Genomic DNA, 17,579 nt, shown 5'->3' with positions numbered 1-17,579 from the left:
GGGCTCTTGGGAACATTTGCCTGTACAAACTTGCATTGAATTCATATTTATATAATAGTACAGATATATCACACACACAAATTCAGGTTTGGGCACTCAATGCATACAGTATATGCGCAAATATAATATACAGAAACACACACATATATTTGGAATATTGCTGTTAGGAAATAGTTTTTACCTTTCTCACTCTTCTGATAAATGAAATATAATCTGACCTCATTACATAGATCCGTATTTACAATAAGAATCCCTCTGGCTCAGTTCACTGCTGAATTTGTTCAGTGTTTGCTGGCTCTCAGGGAAACAGCAGCTATTTAAATATGTATAGGAAGACAATTGCACAGTCTGCGCACTAGATGGATCTTTATTGAATTAATATCAGAACTAGCTGCTTCACCTAGCAATTGGTCCCGCTATGTGACTCACATAGGAGCATGCATGACCCAGAACTTAACAATCAAATGTAAATAATGAGGCTCTGTCATAATCTAACTGTTCAGGAGGTCGAAAGAACAGAGCTGAAACGTATCACATGAATGCAACAGACTTGAACACCCTCTTAATTATCTTCATAAATTGTATTTTAGACAGCTCACGATTTTGACCTTTTCTATTCAGGTTTTCCTGCTGGGGTTGCAATGCTGGCGACTATTCCTTATTTTATTTCCTGGACCTCCACTGACTTAGAACATAACAACATAAGAAATAGGAGCTCATCAAGCCTGCTCTGCCATTCAATATGATCATGGTTGACCTTGGGTGTCAACTCCACATTCCCGCCCAGTCGCCATTTCCCTCGATTCCCCGAGAAAACAAAAATCTTCTCAGCATTAAATATATTCAACGATGGCACATCTACAACCCACTGGCGTAAATAATTTCAAAGATTCCTAACTTTTCGAGTGACACACTGTGGCACAGTGGTTAGCACTGCTGCCTCTCAGCAGCCGGGACCCGGGTTCATTTCCGGCTTTGGGTGACTGTGCAGTATGTAAATTCTCCCCGTGTCTGCAGAGGCTTCCTCTGGGTGCTCTGGTTTCCTCCCACAATCCAAGGATGTGCAGGTTAGATGGATTGCCTTGCAATAGGCTAACATGGAGGTTACTTTCTTAACTACTTGCTGTGCCTGAATGCTAACTTTATGTTCCTTGCATGAGTGCACCCATGTCTTTCTGGATAACAACACCTACAAGTTCCACACCTTTTAAATAATATTATTGTGACAAATAGCCGTGTACATCCCCTTATTATAGTCAATATGTCACCTTGTTGGACCTCCAGGTGCGGCTATGCAGAGCTAGGTCGCATATTCGGCAGCGCCCTCTTGGGACGGACTTTTGGGCTCTTTTACAGGGCCCCCACGGCATTTGTTTGACATTTCCCGGTATGGGAAGAAGGCTGCAGCATTCCCCTGACAGTGTCCCCCAGAAGTGTTGTGTCTTTTGGCGACCAGACCCGGCAGAAACAGTGAAAGATTTGGCTTGAGCTGCAGCAGTAGACGAGGGCCTCTTCCAGCATGCAGGTGGGGGAAAGGTAAGCTTAAAGCTGCAATCTGGCTTGACTCTATCAAAGGTGAATTCTAGCAGCAGAGGGAACAACTGTGAAAAGATCTACCAGGGCCATTGAAGAAGCAGGGACGAGGCTTCTGGTGGCGGCCATGGAGGAGTAGGGCGCGCATTCGGCAGCTCCCGTCTGGAGCCGACTCTCAGACCTTTTTCAGGAGTTTCCATAGACTTTTTGGGGCAGACTGGTGAAGCGAACACTGCCAACTTCTATGAAACGGACCAAAAGTGTAACGCCCAAAGGAGCGGCACTGGAGCAACGGGAGAAGCGAGGGAAAGAAAACAAAATGGCTGCTTCGAGGAGCAGCGCGAGGAGATGCGCAAAGAGATGTTGGCGCCTATGCTTTCGGCAATTGAAGGACTCGGGATCACGCAGAAGGCCCACGAAGCTAAGATCCAGGAGGTACAGAAAAGAGTCAGTCAGAACGAGGACGAGCTCGTGGGCCTGGCGGTGAGAGTGGAGCAGAACGAGGCGCTACACAAGAGGTGGGCGGGAAGACTCGAAGACCTGGAGAACAGGTCGAGGAGAAAGAATCTGCGAATCCTGGGTCTCCCTGAGGGAGTGGAGGGGGCTGATGCCGGGGCATACGCGAAGCACGATGCTCGAGGCGATGATGGGCATGAAGGCCCCTTCGAGGCCGCTGGAGTTGGACGGAGCACATCGGGTGCTGGCGAAGAAGCCCCAGGCAAATGAGCCGCCAAGGGCGATGGTGGTGAGGTTCCACCGGTTCACGGACAGAGAGTGGGTCCTGAGATGGACCAAGAAGGAGCGGAGCAGTAAGTGGGACAATGCAGAGATCCTAATATACCCGGACTGGAGCACGGAGGTTGCAAAGCGGAGAGCGGGTTTCAACCGGGCCAAAGCGGCGTTGTACCGGAAAGAAGTGAAATTCGGAATGCTGCAGCCAGCGCGACTGTGGGTCACATACAAGGGCCAACACTATTACTTCGAAACGCCTGAAGAGGCGTGGACCTTTGTACAAGCCGAAAAGTTGGACTCTAACTGAGGGTTTGTGAGGGTGGGGGGGATGTTTTGGGGTTTGATGTGTGATGGTTGTTGTGTATAGGGGGTCAATCACGCGTAGGAAATGTTACATGGGCTGGGGGGGAGAGACAAGGCCGCGACAGGAGCTGCGCCAGAGGGGGCGGAGCGGGCTTTGGAAAGCGCGGGGTTTTTTCCCGCGTGCGGGAAGAAAGGCGGGAAGGGGAACGAAGGAATGCATATTGATTGGGAGACTCCCACGCGGGGAGGTCAATGGGACGGCGGGGGAAGCCGGGGTCAGCAGGCGTCAGCTAACTTACGGGAGTGACATGGGGGGAACAAAAAAGCTAGACAGGGGTCTAGCGGGGGGGGAGGGGAGGGGGGAAGGAAAAAGGGTTGCTGCTGCACTGGCCGAAAGGGAATGGGACACAGAAGAGGTGGTCGGGACGGGGGTCCCCCCTCTGGGGAACTGGAGGGTGAGGGAGGCGTGGACACGAGACTGGCCCAGAAAAGGAGATGGCTAGTCGGCGGGGCGTGGGTGGGTGGGGGGGGGGGGGGGGCGGGTGAGAGCCCCTCCAATCCGGCTGATAACGTGGAATGTGAGGGGCCTGAATGGGCCGGTGAGGAGTTTGCGCACTTAAAGGGACTGAAGGCGGACGTGGCCATGCTCCAAGAGACACATCTGAAGGTGGCGGACCAGGTCAGGTTAAGAAAGGGATGGGTAGGACAGGTATTCCACTCGGGATTGGACGCGAAGAATAGAGGGGTGGCAATATTGGTGGGAAAGCGGGTGTCATTTGAGGCCAAGACTATTGTAGCGGACAATGGAGGGCAATATGTAATGGTGAGCGGTAGGCTGCAAGGGACGTGGGTGGTGTTGGTAAACGTATACGCCCCGAACTGGGATGATGCAGGATTCATGAAGCGCATGTTGGGGCGCATTCCGGACCTGGAGATAGGAGGCCTGATAATGGGAGGAGACTTCAATACAGTGTTGGATCCAGCACTGGACCGCTCCAAATCAAGGACTGGAAAGAGGCCGGCGGCAGCCAAGGGACTTAGGGGGTTTATGGATCAGATGGGGGGAGTGGCCCCATGGCGGTTTGCAAGGCCGCAGGCCAGGGAATTTTCTTTCTTCTTCCATGTACACAAAGCCTACTGCCGGATAGATTTCTTTGTTCTGGGTAGGGCGCTCATCCCGAGGGTGGAGGGGACGGAGTATTCGGCTATAGCCATTTCGAACCATGCCCCGCACTGGGTAGAACTGGAGCTGGGAGAGGAGAGGGACCAACGCCCGTTGTTGGTCCCACCAGTGGGACTGCTGTCGGATGAGGTGGTGTGTGGGAAGGTGAGGGGGTGTATAGAAAGGTACTTGGAGGCCAACGACAACGGGGAGGTGCGGGTGGGGGTGGTATGGGAGGCGTTGAAGGCGGTGATCAGGGGAGAGCTAATTTCCATTAGGGCTCATAGGGAGAAGACAGAGGGTATGGAAAGGGAGAGGTTAGTGGGGGAGATTTTGAGAGTGGACAGGAGATACGCAGAGGCCCCGGAGGAAAGATTACTTGGGGAAAGACGACGGCTCCAGACGGAGTTTGACCTGTTGACCACAGGGAAGGCGGAGGCACAGTGGAGGAAAGCGCAGGGGGCGACCTACGAGTATGGGGAAAAGGCTAGTCGGATGCTGGCACACCAGCTCCGTAAGAGGATGGCAGCAAGGGAAATAGGGGGCGTCAAAGATGGAAGGGGAGCCACGGTTCGGAGTGCGACGAAAATAAACGAGGTATTCAGGGCCTTTTATGAAGAGCTGTACAGATCCCAGCCCCCAGCGGGGGAAGAGGGGATGAGACGATTCCTAGATCAGCTGAGATTCCCGAGGGTGGAGGAGCAAGAGGTGGCTGGTTTGGGGGCACCAATTGGGTTGGAGGAGCTGAGCAAGGGTTTGGGGAGCATGCAGGCGGGGAAGGCCCCGGGACCGGACGGATTCCCGGTGGAGTTCTCCAGGAAGTACGCAGACCTGTTGGCCCCGCTACTGGTGAGGACCTTTAATGAGGCAAGAGAGGAGGAGACCCTGCCCCCGACAATGTCGGAAGCGCCAATTTCTTTGATCCTAAAGCGGGACAAGGACCCACTGCAATGTGGATCGTACAGGCCGATACCGCTCCTCAATGTGGATGCAAAGTTGCTGGCAAAAGTGCTGGCCAAGAGGATCGAGGACTGTGTCCCGGGGGTAATCCACGAGGACCAGACGGGATTTGTAAAGGGCAGGCAACTAAACACCAATGTGCGGCGGCTCTTAAACGTGATAATGATGCCATCGGAGGAGGGAGAGGCGGAGATAGTGGCAGCTATGGACGCGGAGAAGGCCTTTGACCGAGTAGAGTGGGAGTACCTCTGGGAGGTGCTGCGTAGGTTTGGGTTCGGGGTAAGGTTTATCACTTGGGTTAAGCTCCTTTACAGAGCCCCGATGGCGAGTGTAGTGACGAACCGGCGGAGATCGGAGTACTTTCGACTGTACCGAGGGACGAGGCAGGGGTGCCCCCTGTCCCCCCTGTTGTTCGCATTGGCGATCGAACCATTGGCCATGTCATTGAGGGAGTCTAATAAATGGAGGGGGAGGTGGTCCGAGGGAGAGAAGAGCATCGGGTGTCGCTATATGCGGATGACCTGTTGCTGTACGTGACGGATCCAATGGAGGGGATGGTAGAGGTCATGCAGACTCTAAGGGAGTTTGGGGAGTTTTCGGGCTATAAGCTCAATGTAGGGAAGAGTGAGCTCTTTGTATTACAGGCGGGGGACTAAGAAAGAGGGATAGGGGACCTACCGCTCAGGAGAGCGGAGGGGAGCTTTCGGTATCTGGGGATCCAGATAGCCAGGAGTTGGGGGACCCTACATAAACTGAATCTGACGAGGTTGGTGGAGCAAATGGAGGAGGATTTCAAAAGATGGGACATGTTACCGCTCTCGCTGGCGGGTAGAGTGCAGTCGGTCAAAATGGTGGACCTCCCGAGATTTCTGTTTGTGTTTCAGTGCCTTCCCATCGTGATCACTCAGGCCTTTTTTAAGAGAGTAGGCAGGAGTATTATGGGGTTTGTGTGGGCGAATAAGACCCCGAGAGTAAGGAGAGGGTTCCTGGAACGCAGTAGGGACCGAGGAGGGTTGGCGCTGCCAAACCTGGGGAGCTACTACTGGGCAGCAAATGTGGCGATGATCCGCAAGTGGGTTATGGAGGGAGAGGGGGCGGCATGGAAGAGGATGGAGATGGCACCCTGTAAAGGAACGAGCCTGGGGACGTTGGTGACGGCACCGCTGCTGCTCTCGACGACAAAGTATACCACGAGCCCGGTGGCGGCAACGCTAAGGATCTGGGACCAGTGGAGACGGCACCGGGGTGCAATGGGAGCATCGGTGTGGTCCCCGATCAGGGGTAACCACCGGTTTGTCCCGGGGAAGATGGACGGGGGGTTCCAGAGCTGGCATCGGGCGGGGATTGGAAGAATGGGGGACCTGTTCATCGACGGGACGTTTGCGAGCCTAGGGGCACTGGAGGAGAAGTTCGAGTTACCCCCGGGAAATGCCTTTAGATATATGCAGGTGAGGGCTTTTGTGAGGCGACAGGTGAGGGAATTCCCGTTGCTCCCGGTACAAGAAGTTCAAGATAGGGTGATCTCGGGTGTATGGGTCGGGGAGGGCAAGGTGTTGGAAATACACCAGGAGTTGAAAGAAGAGGGGGAAGCGCTGGTAGAAGAGTTGAAGGGTAAATGGGAGAAGGAGCTGGGGGAGGAGATCGAGGAAGGTCTGTGGGCTGATGCCCTAGGTAGGGTTAATTCCTCCTCCTCGTGTGCCAGGCTCAGCCTGATACAATTTAAGGTGGTCCACAGAGCGCACTTGACGGGGGCGAGGTTGAGTAGGTTCTTTGGGTAGAGGACAGATGTGGAAGGTGCTCAGGGAGCCCGGCGAACCATGTCCATATGTTTTGGTCATGCCCGGCACTGGAGGGGTTCTGGAGAGGAGTGGCGGGAGCAATATCTCAGGTGGTGAAAGTCCGGGTCAAGCCAAGCTGGGGGCTAGCAGTATTTGGAGTAGTGGACGAACCGGGAGTGCAGGAGGCGAAAGAGGCCGGCATTCTGGCCTTTGCGTCCCTAGTAGCCCGGCGAAGGATCTTGCTAATGTGGAAGGAGGCGAAGCCCCCCAGCCTGGAGGCCTGGATAAATGATATGGCTGGGTTCATAAAGTTGGAGAGGATTAAGTTTGTCTTGAGAGGGTCTGCGCAGGGGTTCTACAGGCGGTGGCAACCGTTCCTAGACTATCTCGCGGAGCATTAGAGGAAGGGCGGTCAGCAGCAGCAGCAACCTTGGGGGGGTGGGGGGGGTGGAGGGGACATCCTGGGAGGGGGGGGGGGGGAAGGGGGACTGCCTGGGAGGGTGGATGAGCAAGAGATAACATGAAGGGTTGGGGAAACTGGCACGTATGGGTGAGGGCCAGTGTACAAAGCTGTGTAAATATATCATTTTGCCATGTATATATCTTGCTCTGCGCGATTTCTCGCTTTTTTTTGTTACGGGGGGGGGGGGGCGTTTATTGTTTGTAAGGGAGAAAAATTGTGTTAAAAAACTTTAATAAATATATATATTTTTAAAATGTCACTTTTTGCTCACTCAATTAACTGTTCTGGGGGTGCGATCTAACCGAATCGGAACAGAGTCCCGTAACAAATGAGTTTAGCCTGATGTTTGTCAGCGCTCGTAGTGTCAAAAAATACCACGTTATCTATCGGGACGTTGGTTCTGTTCGGAGCCTCTGCAGAGAAAGCCCCGACAACGCCGCACTTATTCCCGTTTCCACTCGCCGGAACTCTTCAGTGCAGGAGGAGATCGGGACGTTATTTTAAAATTCAGATTTGCATATTTACGTGTGCAGTTAAGCATACGTAAATATGTTCACGCCGGAGTTAATCCGCCTCGGAGACCCCAAGTGGGCGCCTGGCTTTCATAAACGTGGAGCAGGTATACCAGCACTTGGAGGGGGGGTGGGGGGGGGGGGGGGTGTGTCTCCCATGCAATCGCCCCCCACCCCCCCGGCAATCGGGGCCCTTGGGCAGGCTGGTACCCCTGGCACCTCAATACCACCTGGGGACCATTTCACTGCCAGCCTGGCACTCTGGAAGTGCCACCTGGGTGCCACCCTGGCAATGCCCAGGTGGCATCTTGCCAGTACCGGGGATTATGCCCAGGGGTTGCCATGCCCTCATGAGATGTGGTGCGGGGGGTTTGAGGGCCCCCTAATTAATTAGTTGGGATGTTAGTGGCTCCGCAGGCTGCGGTGGTAGGGCCAGAGTAGGAAATGAGTCTAAGTGCCGCCTCAGGGGGAGGGGGGAACGTTCCTTGCTGAGGCCCAGAAATGAAGTAGAATCCTGTTTAATAGCAAGGTCTTTCTTGGAGCTGCAAGCCCCAGGAAACACCCAGCTGAACCCGTCCAAAATAAGACTCAGTTTCATTTCCGTTAAATCGTGCCCAAAGTCGCTGCTTTCGACTCCACGGCCTCAGTGATGATTTTCCAACCTGATTGATTAGAGACGCGTGGTTGTTCACAGATGCCACAAGTCCCCTGTAGAGGGCACCTTACTGGATCAGACACTGGATGAGATCAAATGGCTCACTTCACTGCACAAATCTAGTGGACAATTTGCAGTGACGTGAACGGGAAGGACTGTTCGTTTGTCACTATCTACAAACTCTGGGCCAATCTCACATTAACTTATCCTTTTGTTTAACATTAAAAGTATGGTAGTCAAATAACTGCAATTTATTATTATTATTTCTATCTCCCAAGTGCATTGGATATATTCAGTGATTTGTGCATGCGGTTCACAATGTGATGTATGCAGATTTCTAATGATAATGGATACAGCATTTTCATAATAGCTCTTGGAGGTCTGGGTGTGAAATATGTCTTGCATCATATTGCAGCTTTGAATGATATCCCAATGTCCCCTTCCGTTTAAAAATGTGGCACATAAGATCACAACAGCGGTAGTTATGGCAGCCAGAATTGTTTATTGGCATATTTAAGCAGCCTTAGCTTGCAGGAGCTGACTTTGCGTTGCATGGGAATAGATAATGGCAGCAGGCACATTTACTACAAGGTTAAGGAGGAACTACAAAACCAGCTGCTTCAATAATCTAGAAGGTGACTGGAGCATTTGAGACACTTAGAGTACAGCAAGATAGTAATCAACCTGCAAAAATAAATGGGAACTAAGTTCTGGGGAAAAATACTCCAAGCTGGAGTTTTATTTAGGATCTAGCTGGTTAAATTTAAAATGAAATGATTGCAAATTCAATGGTGTTACATATGAAAGGAGATGACTAAAATATGACTTAAGCGCTGAATCTACAATCACTGTTTGCACCACAGCAGCCGCATAAACACAAAGAGATTGTGTGACATGTATCCCATAATATTTTCATTCCAGTTACTTTTATTTCAAATTATAATGAAATATTATCACAGCAGTCTATAACAGGGCTAATTATATCTGTCAATGTCAATCGCCATGCATGTTGTCAAGAATAAATTTATTAATCAGCGTCTAGAACCTCTGATGGGATTGCAATATTAAATCAGCGATTTAAACTATCGCTTCAAGGCCACAGTTTTCCTGCAGTATAGTTGGCTACTAAAGATGGGGTAAAAGCTGACAATAGAAGCTCTCCCAAATTATGCAGGAAAGGGGTAAATCTGTTTTTACCCACTTTGCTAATCTGTGTATATTATGGGTGGCAGCTATTAAATAAAGCAAGACATACTCATTGTTTTCAGCTCTAATTAAGGATGGCACAATGGAACAATGATTAGCACTGCCGTCTCACAAAGCCAGGGACCTGGGTTCAATTCCAGCCTTGGGTGATTGTCATGTGGAGTTTACACTTTCTCCCCCTGCCTGTGTGGGTCTCCTCCGGGGACTCCGGTTTCCTCCCACAGTCCAAGGATGTGCAGGTTAGGTGGAATGGCCCTGCTAAATTGTTTCTTAGTGTCCACAGACTAGATGGGCCGATTGGCCTCTTTCTGCACTGTGAGGATTCTATGGTTCTTCTATGGGTCAAAGGAGTTGTCATTTAATATATTGTGAATATCTAGTTCACGTTTATGTGTTTTGAAATGTTATGGTAACAGAAATATTAGTTTTAAGAATTATCATTTTAATTGTAGAAAGTGGGTGAAATATGAGCTGCTCTCCCCCTTTTTTTCAGAGAGAGAGCTTACCGGTGGTGATTTAACCTGAGAGTTACCACTCCTCAGATGAGGGGGAAAGTGGAAAACGTGGGGCTTTCGTTAATAACCTCAATCCGTACGTGAATTGAACCCGTGCAGGTGGTATCGCTCCGCATCACGACACAGCTGTCCAGCCAAGAAAATGGTGTTCATGCAATGTAACCAAACTGGAAGGTTAACACACAGGTTAGAGCGAATAAACCCCCCGGGAAATCAGCCATGATTGAATGGCGGAGCAGACTCGATGGGCCGAGTGGCTTAATTCTTCTTCTATGTCTTGTGGTCTTATGAAACATACTTCCCAACAATTAACTATACAGTCCCCTCCCCCACGACGAACAGCCCCTCAAACACGGTCACAAACATCCCCCACCTTTCCTTAAACCCCCCCCCCCCCCCCCCCCCGAAGAGCCCCTTAACTCATACTTTATCTTCTCTAATCGCAGGAAGTAATACAGGTCACTCTGACGAATGTGATATAAAATAGTTACTTTAGAGATACTAGTTAATGTAATGGTGAAATAAGCCACTTTGATTCTGGCAGTTAGGGACAAAGGGATTTGAGACCGCATGGAAAAAGCAGGAAGAGGTGTGTCTATGAGAGTGATGCTGCATTGATAGGGGCCAGAGAAAGGGATTGGAAGTGAGCCAATCAGAATAGATCAAACAGGTCAGGAGGGACATAGGCTGACCTATGGGCGTCGAGTATGTGAAACTTGATACCATTTGAATTGATTTTGCAGAGATCCTTTTGTCTCTTTGTTCAGTCGCTTTCTGGAGTGTAAGAGGCTGGATGTCTCTTATGTTTCTGTAAGATGAATTAAGCTTGCAAGCTAAATAAATAACTTCTTTTTACGTGCAAATCCATCTCAACTTTTATTGAGGCCAGACTGACAGAGAAAGAAATTTGGGAATCAACAACTCAATCAAGCCGCTACCCCCAGTGGCGATGCTGACCGCCACTGCAGCAAAATTCGCTGCCATGCAATCAGAGAGGCGAAGGCCAAGCCATCGGCCTTTCCCCTCTCCATGAGCTCCAGCTTCTCTGAAACCCCAAATATCGCCACCAAAGGGTCCGCGTCCACCTCTTCCTCCATTATCCTGGCTAAGACCGCGAACACTCCCGCCCAGAATCTTCCTAATTTTTCACAACCCCAAAACATGTGCGCTTGATTCACTGCCCCCCGCCCACACCTCTCACGCTCATTTGCTACCCCCTGAAAGAATCCAATCATTCTCGCCCCAGTCATATGCACCTTGTGCAGCACCTTAAACTGTATCAGGCTCAGCCTTGCACAAGAGGAGGTCCCGTTTACTCTATGCAGTGCCTCACTCCATACTCCCCAATTGATCTCCATTCCCAAATCCGCTTCCCATTTCTCCTTGATCTTCACCACCCGGAAGGTTAACACATTTAGGAGGTCAGAGTAGAAGGGATAGAGCTATTAAACAATGGGAAGGGAAATTTAAACAATACATGATCTGACCAAAAACAGAAATTAAAAACGTAAACTGCTAAGTTAAACGAAAGATAAACTTGAACCTGAGATTTGGAAACCAAGCTGTTGGACAGACTCAAAGTGGTTCAAGCTACATAAAGTGCCACAGAACCACCTAAGCTCAAGTTCCAGCTTGGAACTCAGTTTGCAACTCAGTGAGAGAAAAGAGCCAAAATAAATGATAGTAAGAAATACCTCCACTGTAAGCAGAGGAAAAAAATAATTAACTTCATCATTCACCACATGCAACGCATGTGAGGCTTAATATCAGTTTGAATTGTGTGTATGTGTACAGAAGTTGGAAGATTGTTCAGTTTGAAAATAGTGGAAGCATCTACAATGGTCCTCACAAAGTCTTGTGGCAAATAAAGCAACCAGCAGATTAGCTTGGAAGTATTGGAAACATTACCAGAAAAAGATACTGGGTCATCTATAGTCAAGGGATTGTAAATGCAAGGTTTACCTCCAAGAATGGCTGGAGCTGAGGAGAATTAAAATGGTCACTGGAGGACTGTGACATGCTTATGAGTGTCCCGACAGACGCAAATAACTTTTATGATATTGTCTACATGGATTTTAGCAAGGCATTTGACAAGGTCCCACATGACAGACTGGTCAGAAAAGTCAGATTACAGAGGAAGATGGTGAGTTGGATCCAAAATTTGCTCAGTGACAGGAAACAAAATGTAATGGCTGAAGGATATTTTTGCGAGTGGAAAGTGGTTTTCAGTGGCATTCCATTGGATTCAGTCTTGGAACCCTTGCTATTTGTTGTATATATTAATGACTTGCACTTAAATGGGGGAGACATGATTGGGAAATTTGCAGATGACACAGAAATTGGCCGGATAGTTGATGGTGAAGACGATAGCTGTCGATTCCTGAATGATATCAATAGTTCGGTTCAGAGCACAGAAAGTGGGGAGGGCAAACAAAGCAAGGAAATACTCAATAAACGGGAGGATATTGGGAGGGGCTGAGGAAGTGAGAGTCCTTGGAGTGCATGTCCACAGGTCTCTGAAGGTGACAGGACAGGTGGATAAGGGGGAAAAGAAAACGTATGGAAGACTTTCCTTTATTGAATACAAAAGCAGGAATGTATTATATAACTGTCTAAAATGCTGGTACGGCCACAGCTTGAAATTTGCACACGGGGGGTGCAGGGGGTGACCAAATTGAGGTGAACAAAATTATGAGGGGCCTACACCGGAAAGACTTGCTCCCCCTAGCTGAGGGATCAATTACTAGGGGACATAGGTTTAGGGTGATTCTGGGCAGGATTTGAGCGGCACAAGACAAAATGGGTTTAAGCTATAATGTTAATCATATTTGCTTTGTTTAATGTGTTCTCTGTACAATAAAGTTTGTGATTTGTTTGAGAAAAACTGACATCTTGTGGTGTAGTTGCATTGGTTAAAACAAGGGGCGAGATTCTCCATCCAACGACAGCGGAATCGCGGGGCACGATCGCGCGGATAATAGCACGTCAGCTGAAAATCGAGGCTGACGCCAGGAGCCTGATGGAATGCCATGCCCTGGTGTCTCAACAGCAGCGTGAATGCGTTCTGAGCTGCACATACAGTAAACACCGTTGGCATATCATTAACTGGCCCATCCCGGTATTCTCCAGGGCTCCCGATGTGCTCCGCCTCCGCCAGGAGGAATTACCGATGACGAAGTTCACTTGTGGTTTTAAAAATCGAGAAACTGGCGCAGTGACTGCCGTGGAATAGAGAAGTAGGTCATTTCCCAGAGGCGCGACCGTGGGCTGCCGGTCCAGCCGCTGGCATGGCTGGCTGGGGGGGGGCATCTGCCAGGGCCAGGAGGATTAGCAGGGTGTGGGCAGGGGATTGGCCGTTGGGTTAGGGTGTCCGCCCGGGACCGGGTTGTCCAGGTACGGACTGCCATTGCTGCAGCCTATCAGGCAGCCGTCCTGCTGCGCATCCCACTGACTGCCCACTGAGGCCGTGGATGTGTAGAGCGACGCCGGCCATATGGGTGCACCCACCCCACCCCCAATCTCTCCTTCTACCCCACTTCCACTCCACCAACCCCAACCCCCCCTACCCACAACAGGGCACCACCCACCGGCGGGGCATCAAATGGCCCACCCAAGGGGAATGGTAACCGCTACAGTGGGGCGGTGAACGGGGGCTGTGAAGCGTACTGCTGGCATGGGCAGCACCAGCCACTGATACCCCTTTCGACAGGTCCGGGTGCTGGGCCAGAGGCCCCTGCGGTGCCAGACACCGACTTGGCCAGGGGTGCAGTGCAGAGAGCAGAGTACCGGGGGAAAGGCCAAGGGTGGGTCTGGGAATGGGGGAAAAGTGAGCAGGTGGGAGGGGGGGAGAGGGACATGTGGGGACAAGGGCTGCAGTGCAGGTAGGGGCCACCGTGTAGCTTATTGGAACTGGTTGGGCATGGGGGTACGCACCATGCTGACATATCTACCTTTCACCTCCTGCAGACAATGGACTTCAGAATCATACCAGGAATGGTTGCCATGTGCCCTTCGGCCCTAACCCTGGGGAATGCACTGAGGCTGTACAAGTAAGAGCTCCTTGGGGAGGACACTGTAGCAGCAGAGTTTGCGCCAGAGGAACAGGAGCCAGCCAGTGAGGATGGGGAGCCGGCTGCCCAACAGGCCGAGGTGGAAGTGGGAAGGAGGTGCCGCATCAAGCCTTGTATGTACCGGCAGCATGTCACTTGAGGACTTGTCGGACCGGGCATGCCATTGAAGACTCTGGCTGAGCAGGGAGACCGTATGGCATACCTGCTGGGTCATGGCGTACCTGGAACCTTGGGTGTATGGGGGAGGACATTCACACTCGGTGGCCATCAGGGTGAGGCTTGCCCTGAACCTTTTTGCCACGGGGTCCTTCCAGGCTCCCAGCGGAGACCTGACTGGGATCCGGCAGACCTCGGTGCTCAAGTGCATCTGCGCCGTAACAGAGGCCTTATCGGAGGTCCTATATGCCCGGTCGGCACAATATATCGGCTTCAATGTGGACCGAGCCCAAAAAGGATGCCCGGCAGCGGGATTCGCCATCATCGCCAGGATGCCCCAGGTTCAGGGGGTGATCGGCAGGACGCATTTCCCCTAAGAGCACAGGTGCATGAGGAGGTGCCGAAAGGGGATCCACTCCATGAACATGCAGCTGGTGTGTGACCACGATATGTACATCATGCACACCTGTGTCCGATACCCAGGCAGTGTGCATTATGCCTTCATCCTGGCAAGCTCGATGGTTCCTGACAGCTTCAAGGTGCCCCCCTGGGTGAAGGATTGGCTCCTGGGCGACATGGCTGATGAAGCATATCTGGAGACCACAGACCAATGTGGAAACCCGCTACAATGACATCGATGCCGCGACCAGGGCCGTGATCGAGCAGTGCATCCACATCCTGAAGATGAGGTTCAGGTGCCTGGAACGTTCTGGAGGGGCCCTGCAGTATAGCACTTGGAGCGTCTCCCACATCGTGGCCACCTGCTGTGTCCTCCACAACATTATGCAGCAGAGGCGTCAGGGGGCTTGCTGGAAGAATGGGATGAACGGCAGGCTTTGTCCACCAAGGAGGTTGTGTGAGAGTGCCAGAATAGGCATGGCATGGCCTGGGGCAAGCACAGGAGGCCGCACGACATGTGCGGGTGCTCTAATCACCTCCAGTTTTGCCAATTGAGGGACATCGCGTCCCACACCTACAATCCCTCAAACCCCAGCTGACCACCCCCTCCCATGTCCACCTTCCCTGCACCAATGCCCTTCATCTCCTCCCCTCCCCCCGCACTCTGCAACCCCCTCTGTGATTCCTATCTGCCGCACTATGGGGTGCGGGCCCTGGGTTGGCAATAGCAGCGGGTCTGGTCCATGGGATGATGGCGATTCACTCTGCAATGAGCTCTGGTGCTCCGCATTGCTTGACAACGTCTGACTCCTGCCTACGGTGGCCATTTTGCCATTCCATCACACGGTTCCACTGAAACCTTGGAGTGTCAGAGGTGGGGATGGGTTTTGGAGTGCGGGGGTGGGGTGTGGGGGGGGGGGGGGGGGGGGGGAGGGCGGGGGCTGCTGTTAAGGTGGAGAGGGATGGGGGTGGAGCCGGGTACCAGGGTGGTGAACGATGGCTGACCAGGGGGCCTGGCCGTGCCCACCTCCAATCCCACCGCCAGCGAACGGTGCGCTGCCAAGAAACACGCAGCTGGGGGACCGGAGAATCCTGCCCATAATCAAGTAAAATGTTCTTTGTTTGCTCTCTGGTTTCCATAAATACCTGATGAGTTTCTTAACATGGTTGTTTGTGCCACCATGCCATGCTGCCTCCACCCCTGTAAATTCTGGTCAGACGATGGTTTACTGCCTTGTTTTGAAATCACTTAATGTCCAATGTGCTCTGGAGCAATCTATATTGACAGATGTTAATGTGACCTTTCATACAATGGAATGTATGAATCATAGTTCTCCTCAATTTTGGGAGTCAACACAGAATTCAACATAAATACAAAGTCACCAAAAGCGGAGAAAACAGGTCTGAACAGCTTGAGGCTTGACGGTGTGTTAGTGATGGAGCATGAACGATATAGTGAGGGTGGTGACAAGACTGGGAGAGTTCATCAACTGGGACATATCCACCTTTAGAAGCATGCCATCAACCCCCTTCCCCAACATTAACCTTCCCTGACACAGCACCACTGCCGTAAAGCTTACCACCTCGGGAGTATTGTTTTGTTAGAATTGTCACATCTAACCTGTCAATTTGAAATATTTTCACCCAATGCCCAAGTTACCTGAAGTAAAAACGAGAAATGCTGGAAAGACTGAGCCGATCTGGCAGCAACTGAGTTGAGTGAAACAGAGTTAACATTTTGAGTCCAATAAAACTCTTAGACGCAAATCATTAACTCTTCCTCTTTTGCCACTGATGCTGCCAGGCAGGCATTACTAGCGCTTTCTGTTTTTATTCCAGATCTCCAGCATTTGCGGTAGTCTACTTTTTAATTACAGTGCCCGAGTTACCTAGAACCTGAAATTATTCCAGTAAACATATTTAATTTAGGTCCTATTGTACTGATCATAAAACCTAAACACAGTGCAAGGCAAGGAAATTAGGTTGTCACAAGTGTAAACATGTGATAACAAACTGGCAGCAGTGAAAGTCAATGAAGATAAAGATGAGGAGAGACGTAAAGTGGCTGCGACATGTTATTGCTCATTTAACGCTATCACACAGAGCCAAAATCCACAATATTGAATTTGGATATGATATAGATTAACTTAAACCCCAGGGTATTGAGTCCGTTGTGGAAATTCTGATTCTCTTCCCACACCTCGTGGTTCACTAAGACAAACCTTCATCTGTTTCTGTCGCCAGTTACTCCTGGAACAGGTCGCTAGTCTGTCGCCAAGGGCTTATAGCTTGGGGGGTGCCGCTCCACATCAAGAGTGGCTGACCAGGAACCACTTCCATTCTTACTGCCAATCATTGGCATGTGTGTTGGAAGGATTTAGCAGGTTGATACTCAACCCGTTTGAGTGCGTTATGAACCCACCTTCCTTGGCCACCAAGTCCTGAGGTGGGACTCAAACACGGAGTTTCTGGCTCAGAGGCAGGGACGCTACCCATGGCACCACAAGATCATATGGGAATAAAGGTACCAAATCTTTACAATTGTGATGCTTGCGTTCGGGTTTTATAAAAATGTTGAAACCAGTGAAATAAAAGCAAAACAAAAGCACAGTGTCCAAACTTACACTTTGTGCAGTAAAGTGTCCCTCGACCTGTTCTGTGCCAGTAGGTTTGTTGCCAGGCTGAATAATGCATCAGTCCATTCCTGGAAAGACAAATAGAGAAAGGTATTTTCCAAGTGTTAGAAGTTCTTGTGCCAACTTTTGAAGGTTTGAAACGGTCGCACCTTTCTGCCACCTGCACTATCATGTCGATCAATATAGGTGTAATATCTGTTAAAGATAATGTATACATTTTTGATATGGCGACAAAATTAATATAACACCAAATGCATCAAACAATATACAACGGAGTGAAGAACTGCTTCTGACCTGCTTGGGTTGTGTACAAAGGCTGTAAATTCTATGTCCAGCGAACCTATCTAAATTCAATTACATGCCTACATGTTTTACATTGGGTAATGGGGAAAAATATAACAATTGCAGTACTGTTATAGCAAGCTCAGAAGGATATCCTTGAGTGCCATAGGACCGGTCAGGAACAAACTGGGAGGAATATTAAAAGGTCAATTACAAG

General features: G+C 50.4%; 1 protein-coding gene across 6 annotated transcripts in view; it reads right to left on the bottom strand.

Moving 5' to 3' along the window:
- Positions 1-17,579, bottom strand: part of plcb1 (phospholipase C beta 1) — a 1,179,298-nt gene that overhangs the window by 448,695 nt on the left and 713,024 nt on the right. For all 6 annotated transcript variants that reach the window (XM_072506091.1, XM_072506102.1, XM_072506120.1 and 3 more), the window contains one exon: positions 17,069-17,148. In XM_072506091.1, coding sequence (XP_072362192.1) covers positions 17,069-17,148 — 80 coding nt within the window. The remainder of the gene's footprint in view (positions 1-17,068; positions 17,149-17,579) is intronic.

The sequence above is a fragment of the Scyliorhinus torazame genome, chromosome 1, assembly GCF_047496885.1.
Source record: "Scyliorhinus torazame isolate Kashiwa2021f chromosome 1, sScyTor2.1, whole genome shotgun sequence".
NCBI lineage: Eukaryota > Metazoa > Chordata > Chondrichthyes > Carcharhiniformes > Scyliorhinidae > Scyliorhinus > Scyliorhinus torazame.
Note: the sequence above shows the minus strand (reverse complement) of the source record. Positions and strands in the feature narration are given on the sequence as shown.